The following is a 15,330-nucleotide window of genomic DNA, read 5'->3' on the forward strand; positions in this document are numbered from 1 at the left end:
GCAAAAGGGAAAAACTGTTAGAACTGGGAGACAGCTGTGCTGGCTGGCACAATTTAACAAACTCGAATTTAGATCCTGGCACATATACAACACCGTGCTTAATGAGGATGACAGATCTAGAGTTTGGACAAGGTGTAGTCTCTATTCTCCTGGAGTGGAGTTAGTCTTACTTCTTGTTTATACACATATTTACCCAGACTCTCACAATGCATATACTCTGGAGAGTTGGGCCATAGTGACTAAGAGCCTCTTCTGTGAGAGTGCGCTTGATATAGAGAAGCCACCACAATTCTTCCCACCCTCAACAAGGGTCTGTAACCTTCTGATACCACTCACCTTTTTCTTAGTGCTCACCGGACCCCAGTAATCATCATGTTTCTCTGATCTTAGATCCTTGTCTTTTTTCCAGGAGCAAGCCCCCTGCAGTGTAATGAAATGGGTCATACCCCAGTGGACTATGCCCGGGATGGGGAAGTCTTGAAGCTCCTGAAGACCTCAGAGACCAAGGTGAGCCCTTTGTAGGGAGATGACATGTGTATATATAGAATACGGTACAATGAGAACTCAGCCTAGGAGCCAAGGACTGCTTGATCCTGGCTGAAAAAGGCCTTTCTCTGCTTCAGCAAGTTTCCTTAGAATGCAGAGATTACAGTCTCCATGTGAGGAGACATCACACTGCTTCAAACCTTCCACTTCATTTCCTCCTTCCAACTCTTTGATCCTCTAGGCTTGCCTTGGCACCCTGTCTTGTTCCCTGGGCACACAATCTAGAAGGTCCTTTTTCTTTGCTCCATCCTGAGTTGCACAGTTCTACACTTGACTGTCTCCCATATTGTCGTGTTTGGTCTCTGTGTGTGAATTTCTTTTTCCCAACTAGACCAAGAGCTCCCTTAGGGCTGCCTCAAGTTCATTTGCCTTTGTAGCCAGCCCTCAGTCAAGCCGTGCCCAGGAATCAGTACTGATGGGGGAAGGGCTTCCTCTGAGCCCACTGGACTGGGCTGTAGTGTTTCTTACCACTAAATTGCCTTGTGACTATTTCTCCTTTCTGGTCATTTGCAATTTCCTCATTTGCAAATTTAGAAGAATATGCCTACACTGTCCTGACTCTGGGCTTTTATAAGAAAGGTGCTTTGTAAACTTTAGAGCTCTCTAAAAATGTCTGGTTTCTAAAAATTCTATGGGTATGGATAGCGAGGTAGAGCAGTGGATAGAGCACCAGTCCTGAAGTCAAGAAGACCTGAGTTCAAATTTGACCTCAGGCACTTAACACTCTCTGGCTATGTAACCCTGGCAAATCACTTAATTGTCTCAGCAAAAAAAAAAAAATTCTATAGCTCCCACCTGGGGAAAATCCACTTTATCTTGCTTATAAAGAAGCTGAATGGGGGACAACTGAGTGTCCTCTGGTCTTGAGCTAAGTCCCTTCTCATCTCCAATCTCCATTTCCCTAACCTGAAGATCCCAGAGTTTTGGAGTTGGGAAGGACCTCCACAGCCACCTTGTCAAGTTCAGACCCAGGAAAGGACTCCTGCTCTGAAGTAACTGTCCACTGTGTCGTCTGGCCTCTTCCCTGAAGAATTCCACTATCTCCCAAGGCAGCCCAGGCCACATCTGTACAGCTCTTCTAGTCACTAGGAAGTTCTTCCTAATGTAAAGTCGAAATTTGCCTCTTGCAACTTGCAGCTTATTATTGTTCCCAGATACAGAACAAGCATGATGCTTCTTTCGTGGAGCAGAAAAGGAGATACAATAGAGAGAGCTTTGGGCCTGAGGTCAGGAAGACTAGAGTTCAAATATTGCCTCTGCCATCTACTAGCTTTGTGACTCTGGGCAAGTCAGTTAACTACCATCTGTCTCAATTTCCTCAGTTGTAAAATAGGGAATAATAATAGCACCTGTATCCCAGGGTCCTTGTGAGGATCAGATAATATGCTTAGCACAATGCCTGGCACATAATAGGAGCTTAATAAATGCTTCTTGCCTTCCTTCTCTTCCTCCTTTCCCTTCAAGATCATTAAACATAACTGTCCATATTCCCTGAGTCATCGATATTTGTTTATATGAACTCATAATCCATCATGTCCTCGTGGTACCTGAAGGAGGTATCCGTAGTTCCTCTCCCATCCTCCAAGGTCTTTCTGCTATCCCTGACAATGCTTCAGAAGTCCCATTTGGCAGTCCTGATGCACACATTCCAAATAACTTGAATTCATTTGAGCCACTCAGGTTGATATGTGGACAGAGCATTGTACTTGGGAGACCTGAATTCATTCAAATTCTGCTTCAGACAACTGTATGACAATAAAAAAAAAAAGTCACTTAATTTCCTCAGCTTTGATTCCTTCTCTTTAAATTGAGGCATTAACAACACCTACCTCCTGGACTATTGTGAAGATAAAATAATATGTAAAGAGTTTTGTACTTCTAAAAGACTTATTCCTATGATATCTTTTCGAAATACAAAATTCAGAAATACTGTTATACAGCAAGGGTAGGAATCCCCACTGTTAACATCACTGAAAAAAGGTCACTTCTCTTCTGATGATCTCCTAGTCCCTCCTCTTGAGGCAGATAGCTGTAAGATTAATAAGAAATATTTCCTGACTTCAAGCTTACTTTTGCCCCTCTCTGCATTCTGCCCATTGCTCTTGGTTCTGCTTTCTGGGCCAAACAGGACGCTGTGATCTCTTTTCTATGTGGTAGCTGTCCAACCTCCTCTGACTCTGGCCTCCAGGCTAAATATACCCAGATCCTTACATGTCATAAACGCAGATCCTTTTGCCTTCTGCATTGCTTTCCTCAGAACACTGCCTAGCTTATCTGTGTCCTTTAAAGCCGTTAGTGCCCAGAACTGAAAGTACTCCAGATGTGATCTGATCAGGACAGCACAGAAGGGACAGTCACTTATTTATGGCTGGAAGCCACAATTTTCTTAATGTAGTTCCATATCACATTAGGTTGTATCACTTCTGACTCATCAAGTCATGACATTTCCCAGTTCTTTTTTTCAGACAAACGTCTTTGTAAAATCTTACCTTTCTCATCTTATATTTATGAAGTTGATTGTTTCAGCCTATATGTAAAATTTTACATTTATGTTTATCGAATGCCCTCTCATTAGACTTAGCTAGCTCTCAAAACTATGAAGATCTTGGATCCTAGTTGTGTTAGCAAGCCCTTGTATTATATACACATTTGATGAGCATGCTTTATCTAATAAGAATAATAAATAACACTGGGCCAAGCAAAGACTCCTATGACATACCACATAAGGCCACTTGCAGAGGTGATATTGTGAACTATCAACAATTATTCTGAGTCTGGCTACTCAACCATTCAACAGTATACCAAATTGTACAGTAATCTAGTCCTCATCTCTCAGTTTCTTCCACCTGGATAGTATGAGTTACTTTATCAGGCACCTTACTAAAATTTCAGTGAACTACATAGTCTTTCCTTGACCTCTGGTGGCACTAGATAGAGAGATAAGCCACTGCCATTATTTATGTCTAACATCTAAGCTTTTCTGCCTGTTTTAGAGACTTCCCATTATCTGGCTTCATCCTGTCTTTTCTACCTTTTCTTTCCATGTTCCCTAACATGCTTAAGGACCATATTCAGGTTATCTTTTTATAATTATTTGGTGTTCCAAAGCACTTGCTTCACAACAATCCTGTGAAATTGCTATTATGCCCATGTTGTTATAGGTCATTTTTCATTTCTGTCCAAGTCTCCATGACCCCTTGTGGGATTTTCTTGGCAAAGATACTTGGGTAGTTTCCTTCTCTAGCTCATCTTACAGATGAGGAAACTGAGGCACACAGAGTTAAATGACTTGCCAAAGCTCACCCAGCATGTAAGTGTCTGAAGCCAGAGCTGAACTCAGGAAGATGAGTCTTCTAGCTCCTAACCTGGCATTCTTTCCACTGCACTACCTAGCTGCCCCTAGTAATACCAACTGCATCTCTTATGCCCATAGTAAGCATAGAGCGCCAGTCCTGGCACTAGGAAGACTCATCTTCCTGAGTTCAAACTTGACTTCAGATACTTAACTTAGCTGTTTAAGTCTGAGCTAGTCATTTAACCCAGTTTTCTCAGTTTCCACATCAGTAAAATGAGCCAAAAAAGGAAATAGCAAATACTTCATTATCTTTGCCAAGAAAATCCTTAAAGGGCCATGGAGAGTCAGGCCTAACTGAAATGACTAAACAACAAAAAAGGCACATCTCAACCAATTCTCTCTTTGTAAATAAGGAAATTAACCTAGAATGACTTGCCAAGATCAGATAGGGAGTGAGTAGTAGAGCCAAGCTTGATCCTGGGTCCACTAACAAAACTCAGTGATTTGAGTGAGGTCCAGAGTTAACTAGAGTTTTGAAGAGGAAGAGAGATGCTTGTGGGATGGAGTGATCAGGGAAGACTTCCTGGAAGAAGGGATACTTACTCTGGGTATTGAAGGGCAGAAAGGATTTTGACAGCAGAGAATTGAAAGTTTAAAGATATGGCCACATTTTAACTAAAAGACAAGAAGAGAAGGCTGGAAATATATCTTTATCTCTATCTCTCAGTACATGATAGTAGATAAAACAAAAATATGGGAAGCTGGGCCATGATGAATACACAGCTAAAGGGGACGTGCTGGGATAAGCCTGCATTCCCCTCCCTGCTCCGCAATCCACTGAGACTGTTGGGGAATTTATTGCTCATTTTAATCACACCCAGAGAATGAATTGGCAGGAATATTAGCCCGATAGGCCATCACATAGATTTTATTTGCATATTCCCATGACAGACTAGCAAGAACATTTCCTATGTATTTTTAATTTGTTTGGGCAGCGGCTGGGAATGCAGGGCCCCACGGACCACACACTCTACTGCTGAGCCTAGGTGACTGCCAAGACAGTAGGACAGGTGAGCAGCAGAGTCAGCTGCCCAGGAAGACCACCAGGATCCAGAGAAAAGGCTGGGTCAAGGCTAAAATAGGGATTAAATACCTAGATGGCCCTTAAAAGGTTACACCATGCTTTTATTCAACCCAGACCTGTTCTGTCATAACAAAAAGAGTGCTTGATTGGAATCAGGAACTGAATCCCTGCATTGCTACATGTGGGACTTGGACAAGTCTTTTCCTCTCTTATCTCTTGACCTCAGTTTTCCTATCTTTAAAAGGAAGAGAGTTAAAGTTGATCATTTCTACGGTTCTTCTTTCCAGCTCTAAATCTTTTGAAAGGCACCTGTGATTATCCCCATTTTGTAGCCAAAGCCAAAATAGTCAGGACTCGTCCAACCCACCATCCTCTAGTTTCAGTGCTCTCTCTAAGGAAGCACAGGTGCTGTCATAGATGTGACCTTGTTCATCCTTTTGGACTGAGGCATCCTTCTTTTCCTACTGCCTCACTTGGCACTGGTTCCCTTTCTTTTCCCAGTCCTATGCTGGTTTGTGCTATGGAAGATATAAGAAGAAGAAATGGGTCTTCCCTTTCAGGGGCTCTCAGCTTGACAAGCAAGGTGTTGAGCTATATTCAGAGGGAAATGCCCAAAGTGGGGGGAAGGGCAGAGAGAATCAAAAGTTTAATTGAATTTTATTCTACTTATATGAGTCATGAATTAATTTCTGTGGGGGCTTAAGAAGGGGAACAGAGCCCTATGGGCTGGGGTAGTCAAGGAAATCTCCCTGGAATAAACAGAGGCTCTTCCTCACTATCTACTTATCACCTGGAGCTTGCTTTGGGCATTGCTGCCATGTGCCAGACTCTTACCAGGCCTCTTTTTTACTGTCCCCATAAACAGGGTCTTTCCCTAGAGGTTGACTGGAAAACATAGTAGAATGGGAATTCCAAGCCAGGGTTTCTCAGCTTGACTGGCAGGCTTTGTATCTTGAGAATGTACAGCAAGAGAAAGGATCTACCCTTACTCCTTTGTCTGATCAGGCCCCCAGTCCAGAGCCCTGAGCTCATCACTCAGTCAATGTCTCCTATGTGCCCAGCCACATGCCAAGAGCTGTTAGAATATAGGGCACTTTAGTCAATCGTTGGCCATGTGGTTGAGCATCTATTCTAATTTAAGATCCTTGAGAGTAAGGACTATTTGCCTTTTATCTTTTTGTCCCCAGCACCTAATACAGTGCATCTCATATAGTAGAGGCTTAATGCTGGATGGATGGATGGATGGACGGATGGACAAACGAACGGACGAACAAACAGATGGACAAATGAACATATGTGCTCTGTGTCTCCAGCAGTGTTGGTCTCTTTGGGGAAAAGAAGAGACATGAGCCCTTACCTCTTAGAGCTCACAGTCTGGTTAAGGAGACAAGACTCATAACACATGGCTCATTGAGGACAATATAAGATTGCATATGGTCAGCTACTAACCTATGTGTCTCCACCTCTAAGGATTGTATGAGCTCAGAGAAGAAAACAATCAGGGTGGAACGGATTATTGGAGAAGGCTTCCTGGAGGAGGTAGGACTGGAAGAGGGCTTTTAGGACATAGTGGATTTGCATAGGGAAAGAGGAGGAGGGGATAAGGCTTTCTGGGTCAGGGAATAGCCTGAATAATGGTGGGAATAAGCATTTTTAAAAATAAATTAAAGGTGGGAATGAGTCTGGCATGGGTCAGGAGAGTGGAACAATTAAGGTAGAGAGAACTATTGACAAGGTGAGGGCTAGAGCCAGACTGGAACCTCAGTTGTTAACCTGAAGAGCTTGGACTTGACACAGAACCAGTATGAAAGCCAGTGACATTTTCTGGGCAGAGAAGTGCAAAAAAGAGTCTCAGGGTTGTAGGGGATCTCATAGGCCATCTAGTCTAACTTCTTTCTCAACAAGAATCTTGTCCATAACATATCCAGCAAGTGATTGTGATCTGCCATCTGCCCAAAGATTTCCAGTGCATCAAGGGGAGGGTGATCAGACTGAAGACCATACCCTGGGAGAATCCATTGAAGACATTAGGGAGATTTAACCTAGAGGAAAAGAGAACAGAACTGGGAGATAGGTAAAAATTGATGACACAGAAAGATGTTAGCTAGATAGAATAAAAAAACTTCTCCTAATAATTGGAGTCAGCCAAAAGTAGAATCAACTGTCTTAGGAGAGTTTGTTCCCTATCACTGCAGGCTCAGACAGAACCCAGATGGCCACTTATCAGGAATGTGGATTTCTATCCAGGTATGGATTAGAATAAATAACCTCTGAGGTCCCTTCCAGCTAAACTGATTGTGTAAGAGGGATTGGATAGGTAGTGGGAAAGTGATAATGGCCATGAGGGAAATGCAGGCATCTCCAGGCTTCAACTGATTGCTCTCTCCATTGGGCTCTTATTTCTACAACCCCTGCCACGTGCTTGGCCATTTTCAAAGCTGATTGTGAACCCAGCCTTGTGCTAGGTACCTGGCTATAGGATTTGTGAACCAAATTCCTGTTTGCTCTTTTCTGCTGACCTGAAAGGCTGAGGCTGATTTTCATGATCCTTCTGTGTCTAAGCCAGGTTAGCATGACAGCCTGACAGCTAGTGAAGGAAAGTAGCAGCTACTTCCCTCCCAGCCCTCTCTTCTGTAGTCTGATTCTCTCTAGTTCCTTTAACTGCACTGAAAACATTCCGGTTTTCCATTGCAACCCTTCGGGTGGGCTTGTTCCTCTCTCCCTTCCCCCCAACATGCTCCTTTCAGAACAAAGCTTGCCGGCAGTCCCCTTGTTGGGTCAGCTCTTTGTTCTGAGCCCTTATCCTTGCTCTCTGTGACCATGCAGAGTAATCACCCACAGACAAGTCTGCCTGTCACCTGGGTTGCTTCTACCCCCACCCCATCCTTTCTCTTGCTTGCCCTCCTCACATTCCCCCTTCCTGGGGAACACAGAGTCTGATGAGACACAGGATGGCTCAGCTTCCTTCTTGGCTCTCGTGTAAGCACGCCCACTCTGCTGGCCAGCTCGGAGCCAGGCCTCAGCCCCAGGCCCAGAACACTTTCCTGTAAATGTCGTCACAGCCAAGAGGGGTGCCATGTCGAATCAAGGATGATGAGAGCCAGTGAATGCGATTACCCAGTTCAGATTAGCCGCTGGGAGCCAGTGGCCGCTGTCTCTAGGTGAGGGCTGTGGAAACTAATTGCATGTGTCTTTTATTAAGAAGATGGGCTCGCTTGCTTCTGTTTTTCTAGGCACCACACCCCCAGCACCTCCCACCCAGGCATCCCAGGCCTCCGTTGGCAGTCTCCTTCTCAGCCCCTCTTCCAGTGGATGGCCTCATAACCCACCTGAAGAGATTCTGCATTTGGGCCCAAGAACATGACACTCATAGAATCGAAAGATTTTAACCTGGGAGAGACAGTCTCACCCCCTCATTTCTACAGGAGATCAATTAGTGCCAGTATTGCCAGGGACAGAAGAGGAATCAAAGCTGAGAGAAGTTAAGGCGGTGCAGAACCCTGCCAAAACTCAGACCCAGAAAGCCAGATGCCACACCTCTGTTCTTTCTAGGACATCATACGGTCTCTGCTTCTCCATCTCCATGGCTCCCAGCTAAGCACAGACTTATTCCCTCCCTCCCAAACCACAAAAATCAATCTCTTCCGGGACCTTCCTATTCCCTTCCTCATATATGTCTTCTCTCCTGAACCAAATTGCAAATTGCTTGAAGACAGAACCCTTTTCTTACCTGCTAAGCTAACAAGTACTCAGTTTATACTTAAATAAAATCATTTAGATGTTTATAAAAGTCAGTCCACTCAGAATCTGGTTATAACTTGAGAAAGGGGTAAAGCATTAGTGACCAGTTACGGGGATAATTCCATGAATAAGGTCCATGCACACCAAGGGAGAGGACACTGGACAAAGGAGTAGGATTAATCAGGTAATTAATCCAACCTCTGGATACCTCTAGTCCAGGCCTAATCAGCAATCAGTTGGTCCTTTGGGAATCTCTGTCCGTCACACAGATAGGAGACCCAATCTGCCTGTGTCTGGTTGATTGGTTTTGTCCTTCATTTTCTTGAAGACCAAAATGACATCACTGTGTTAGAATCAAGTTAGTGTGTCTGACTGGAACTGATCAGACCAGTGTGAACTAGGGATGCTCTGCCACAGGTCAGACACAAGTAATCCCTATGAACATTTGGGGTGGTTTCTCTCACTTTATGCATCTCATATTTCTTCTGAGCTAATTCAATTCTGCTTTGCTTAGAGAACAGAGGACCTTCTCTGATGAGGGCATGCCAGGCTGGGCAGTCCTGTACCAAATATCTTCCATGTCATACAGTCAATTCTAAAATTCTTGAGACTTTGAGAGGGTTCTTGAATCACTTTTTTTTGACCACCTTTTGCTTGCCCTGTATGAGTTCTCCATATAGTTTTGTTTTGGTTTTTTTTGACAAGAGTATTTTGGCATTCAAACAGTGTGACTAGCCCAGTGGAGTTGCTTGGCAGTTTAGTTCAAGAAAGAACCTTACCCTGTCAGGTGATCTTCAGAATCTTTCTAAGACAACTCAAATGTCTTGGCACTGCTATACTGTCCAAGTTTATGGGTATACAACAATGATGTCAGCATAAGAGCTTTATAGTCTTTCAGTTTGGTAATCAGTCTAATACCTCTCCTCTCCCACACTTGCCCTTGGAGCCTCCCAAACCCTTGACTTAGCTCTGGCAAATACATGTGTACCTTCCTAGAAAGCATACTCCCAAGATAAGTGAACTAGAATTCTGGCTGACTTTAAAGCTCAAATAGGCTCATGGCAGGGAGTCCTTAGGAAGAAAGGAATTGGAAACAGCAACAGCAGTGGTCACTTACTACTGAAGACTTGTACATTTCATGATCTTTTCCTCATCAACTCTGTATTCCATTTACCTAAATGGAATAAAATTTCATGAATGCATTCTTGCAGCAAACATTGGTATTTAATAATACTCTGTCATTGCAAGAAGAAATAGACAGGATGTGAGAGTGGCAAAGGCAATATATGGTGCAGAGTGCTGACTGATCATAGACTTATTCTCTCCAAACTGAATCTTCACATTCAGCAAAAGTGACAACCTCAAGACAAAAAGACTACCAGAAGAATATCAACAGATTAGAGCACTTCTCTGAGAGGAAATAGTTTGCTGCTAACTTGCAGGATAAATTGAGCCAACACAACTTAGCAACAGTGGAGCAGAACAGGAAGGGGCAGTTTTCAGGGCTGCACTTGCATTTGCTCCTCTGGGTCAGAACACTCATAAACATCAAGATTAATTTGATGAAAATGATGAGGAAATTCAGAAGCTGCTAAATATAAAACGAGAACTTCACAAGGTATACTAGCAAGATATAGCCTATACCTAGTGGAGATATTAAAAAAAAAAAAGTAGAGAGCAAGAGCATCCCCCTAGGGGCAGAGCCCATATCAGTGTCTGATGCTCACATATTTTCTAAACTAAGACCCTTAATATTTGTCTTCTCTTAAGTGACTTGTTATGTTCTATTTGCCCATCTTGTCTACCTCTTCTAGACCCAAATCACTGCTTATGTAAGCCAAAAGTCATCACAGCCCCTCTTCTTAGCCATACTTCTCAGCCCAACTTGGCCCTGCCCAGTGCTGTATTCCCTGCTGTTGCTTGCATCCCATAATATTTCCTGCAGGAAGGGAGATGGAAGCCTAGACAGAGCCCATTTCAGGACCCATAGAAAGGAGCCATCCAAAACATCCTGCATGTCTGTTATTCTTCTAGCTTCCTAAGAATGAACTAGCCTAGAAGCAGACAAATAACAAAAACATAAAGACCATGATGCTCTTTTCTTTCCTTCAACACATTTAGGAAAGGTCTTCAAAGTTTTCAAAACTCTCAGACATTCAACTAATCTGGACTTTATTCCACTGCAAGAGACTCTTCTATATTATCTCCAAAAGGAGTTTCTTAGTCTCTGTTTAGATGCTTCAGGGGTGCAAAACTCAATTAACTCCCAATGCAGCCTGGTTCCCTATGGGATAGCTCTGATTATTTAAAAATGTCTTCCTTATTTGAAATGAACTCTGCCTTCCCATATCCTTTACACATTAGCACTAAGATTGTTCTCTTTGGCCAAACAAGACCTATCCTCTTCCCCACTGTCTTTAAAACATTGAAGCTCTGTTAGAAGCGATTTCAGTCCAAACTGAATCTAATCAAGAATTCTCTATACCTCCTCCCCAACAAGGTTATGCAGCCTATTTGAGAACTTGTAATATCGAGAAGTTCACCACCTAATAAGCAATCCATTCCACTGTTGGAGACTTCTAATTGTAGAAATTTGTTTGTTTGGGGTTTTTTTCCTTTTGTGGGATCCAAATCTTACTTCTTCTAACTGCCATCCATTGGAGAAGTTATCTCTTTCCAGCAACATCATATCTGTTTTAAAGAGGGCCATTGCAGCAGTAGGAGTAGATGAATGTCATGTCATATCCAAGGGTCTTTTTCTCAGTGCTCATCCTTCTTGACTTCAGTCTAGCATCTGTCACAAGGAACCATCCCTTCCTCAAAACTATCTCCTCTTGGCTTCAGTGACATTGTGCCCTCCTGATTCTCTTACCATGAATATTTTTCAAAGCTCTCTTAGGGCTTTTACTCCTTCTCTTCTTTCTTATCTCTCCCTCTTTCTAATTAATTCTCTCTCTCTCTCTCTCTCTCTCTCTCTTTCTGTCTCTCTCTCTCTCACACACACACACATACACACATTAGGTTATGTCTCTATACAATTATCAGATCTATGTATCCAGCCCTTATGTCTCTCCTGAACTCTGTCTGGTCCCATGCTGCCAGCTACCTTCTGGAAGACCCACCAACATCTTAAATTCAGCCTGTAATTTCATCAGTGGATGGAGCTTCCATGATGAAATTTCCTCTGCCAGGGCAGATCTATGTCAGTTTTGCAGCATAAAACTTAGTGCTTGGGGCACTGAGAAGTAAAAGGACTTCCCCAGAGACATATGACTTGCCTATGTTAGAGGCAAGACTTGAACCCACATTTTTGCCTGATTTCAAAACCAAGGATCTGGCCTCTGGATAAGGGGTACTTGTGGGCATAATAAGTACTTAACATTTGTGCTGATTTGAACTGAATTAACCTGAATCCATAAAGGCATTTCCTTCTGCCAAATTCAGTGCAACAATTCAGCAAGTGTTTATTAAGTGTCTTCTATATACAGGGCAAAGGCTGTTCAGCACTTAGAATACAATCACTGGTCACTGCTAAGCACTGGGATAGAAAGACAAGGAAAGAAACTATACCTCCTAGAAAGGCTCTTGTGCTCAAACAGGGAGGACATACATGTACGTCTAAAAGAGTAAATAGGAAGGGAATAAAAATGCAGTAAGTTGAGAGAGGAGGGGTTTGGCCATCAGAGGATTCAGGAAAGGTATCTACCAAAAGGTGATGCTAAAGCTGCATAAGGAAGAAGAAGGATCTTCCAGGCTGGAGAAAAGAGGGTAGGGAAGGGAGAAACCAGACAGCCTGTTCGTTTAAAAATTGCATTCTAGGGGTAGTCAGGTGGCACAGTGGATAGAGCACTAGCCCTGAAGTCAAATTCAAATCTGGTCTCAGACACTTAACACTTCCTAGCTGTATGGCCCTGGGCAAGTCACTTAACTTTTGCTGGGGGCGGGAGCAGAGGGGGGGAGGGGGCGAAGAAAAGAGAATTTGCATTCTATGGCCATACAAGCTATGTCTTATTTGGATTGAGCCTAATGAGGGAGAATCTGAAAGGGGTAGAGTAGAGTGAGGAGAGCCCTAGAAAGGCTGTCAGAAAGTCTGGATTCAAATCCCAGCTTTGCCACTTGACACCCCAAGCAAGTCATTTCGTTACCATAAGTCTGTTTCCCCATCTGTAGAAGAAAGAAGTTGGACTAGATAAAATTCAGGGTCTTTTCCAGCTCTAATTTTCCATGACCTAAGAGATTCCTGCTTTCCCAATCTTTTAAAGGGACTTCTTGCTTGTTACATGACATCCTCATGTAGGAAGTGGCTTAAGTTGTGCCTGCAAAAGACTGTGTTCTTCCCAGAGGAAAACACTTCACATGGCACCAAACCGAGGGCCTCGTTTATGCCTGGGTGACTAGAGGAAGCTCTAGAAATATGGATGGCAGAGTCAGAGCTCAGTGATGTATGCCACGCCTGAGGGAGCCATACGGTGACACGCTAGATTCCATCCCGCAAGCATCGTTCCACTGGGATCGGCAGCCGAGTTATTGCTCCATATGAAACATGGGGACTGATGGGAGCTTTCAGTTACAGACTGATAGCAACAGCCAAAATTGGATTGTTTGCTATTTATTGTTTTTAACTTCTGTCAGGGTCACTACCATCTCAGGAAAATGCTGCCAGAGTGGCTGATATTTTTTATCCACTCTGCCCACAAGAGCAGTCTACAACCACGACTTTTTTGACAGGACCTGGGTTTGGTGGGCAAAGGATCCCCATGCCCAGAAGGGAACCCTCAGAGCACATCCAACAAAGGAGGAGACGCAGGAGTCGGGGTAGGGAGGGGGCATACCTCAGAAAGTAGTGTAGGTGTTTTTTAGAAAGACAAATTTGGACTCGGTCTCAGAAGAACCAAAAAGGCTCAGCTCCCAGTCACTTCAGTTGGCCAGTCAGAAGCTGAATGAGGGTTCAAGGGTTGAATATTAGGCTAGCTATTCTCTTATCTGTAAGTCTGTGGTTCTGAATTCACAGTCTATTGCTAATTGGACACAGGAGCAAAATTAATTCACTAAGAAAGGCTCTTTCCTTCTCTGTTCTGCCCACTTCTTGCAATTTGGCTCTGAGGTCACTGCCTTCCACCACTCAGGGTCTGTTTTAAGTCTGAGCCACATCATTGAGCACACAGTCATATTTTTTAAAGCTTTATTGAACCTTTTTTTGCAGCATAGTAATTTCTTTCATAGCCACCTTGAACCATCTTTTGGAATAAAAACAAGGCAATCTGAGAGGCATGTATTCTTGCCAACAATTGCTATAGTGAGTGCTGGCTCTTGAGTCTCAGCTATCTGCCACTTATTCTTTGGGCTTAGACCTACTATATCTCTCTTTGCTCAAAATCTGTGATCCAGGAGAATTTGACAGCATATCCAGCATTCTGTACCCATAGCTCCCACCTCATTCCAGAGAAGAGGGGTACATTTTCCCTGAGCTCCACTGCCTTTTGGTGTCATATAACTCTATGTATATTGTTTTGATTTTTCTTTCTTTGTTCAATATCAGTTCATACTAGTCTCCCCATGTTTCTCCGAAATCTTCTTTTTCATAGTTTCTTATGGTGCATAAGTGTTACACTATATTCATTTACCAGAACTTGTTAAACTCTTCTCCAGTTGATGGATACTAGCTTCGTTTCCAGGTTGTTGCCACCACAAAAGCATTGCTGGTGAATATTTTGATAGTTTGGGACCTTTCTGTCTCAGACTTTCTTAGGGTCTATGCCCTGCAGTAAGAGTAATTTATTGTTTTCTAATGATTTCCCATGTGTCATTCTCACCTCCTTGTCTTAGAGCTAGACTGCTAGGACCCCAGGAATGTGGCTATGCCTTCCTCTGCTCCTGTTTCCCCCCATAATATAACAGAACCCAGGTCTCTATAGAATGAGTGAATTGTATTTGGGCAATGTGAGTCCATGGGCTGAGTCTGCTTCTGAGAAGGGCCATTCTCACCCTCAAGTACTCTCTGCCCATGAGTGCTTTGTGGTTTCTCTAGGAATAGAGTCTGGCTTCTGTTTCGAATGAAATAAGGGGGCTTTTCCTCTGAAGCCAACTCTGGGCTTCATTTTGTCCAAGGAAGAAAAATGTAGCACCTGTCCCCTGGGAGGCCTGTGGGCTAGGGTAGGGTGACCCAGGATGTGAAAGATACTGTCACATTCCACGCTGTCTGTCCTTTTTTTTCTGCCAGTATCAGGAGAAGCAACGGAAGCGCGAGGCTGAGGAACGTCGTCGTTTCCCTCTCGAGCAGCGGCTAAAGGAGCACATCATTGGCCAGGAGAGCGCCATTGCCACGGTGGGAGCAGGTGAGTACTGTGCAGTGCCCCTGGCAGTCCTGCATGCTGACATTCCTGGTGTAAGGGTGGGATGGAAGCATCCCAGTTTCCTTCTGAGAGCGGAGAAATGGCTGGAGGTCAGAATGGCTGTTAAAAAAGGAGCAATGATTTCTGAATACTCAGAGAGCAAATAATTGCCCAATACTACTGAGTCTTCTGCCCCTGAGGGTGCCTTTAGAAAGTAGATTCAATCCAGTCCGTTGAGAGGTAGAACAAGCAGAACTACATATAAAAATCCATTCATTCCAAGTATCCTATCAACTAAACTGAAGAAAAGTGCTGTGAATCTGTTTCATAAA

At 43.5% G+C, this 15,330-nt stretch overlaps 1 protein-coding gene across 2 annotated transcripts in view; it reads left to right on the top strand.

Annotated features, from left to right (window-relative positions):
• The window catches only part of CLPB (caseinolytic mitochondrial matrix peptidase chaperone subunit B), a 182,149-nt gene that overhangs the window by 128,624 nt on the left and 38,195 nt on the right, over positions 1-15,330 (top strand). The window contains exons 6-8 of one of the 2 annotated variants that reach the window (XM_051987437.1): positions 410-507; positions 6,396-6,464; positions 14,887-15,001. In XM_051987437.1, coding sequence (XP_051843397.1) covers positions 410-507; positions 6,396-6,464; positions 14,887-15,001 — 282 coding nt within the window. The remainder of the gene's footprint in view (positions 1-409; positions 508-6,395; positions 6,465-14,886; positions 15,002-15,330) is intronic. The other variant, XM_051987438.1, reaches the window with a different exon arrangement.

This window comes from Antechinus flavipes, chromosome 3 (genome assembly GCF_016432865.1).
Source record: "Antechinus flavipes isolate AdamAnt ecotype Samford, QLD, Australia chromosome 3, AdamAnt_v2, whole genome shotgun sequence".
Classification (NCBI taxonomy): domain Eukaryota; kingdom Metazoa; phylum Chordata; class Mammalia; order Dasyuromorphia; family Dasyuridae; genus Antechinus; species Antechinus flavipes.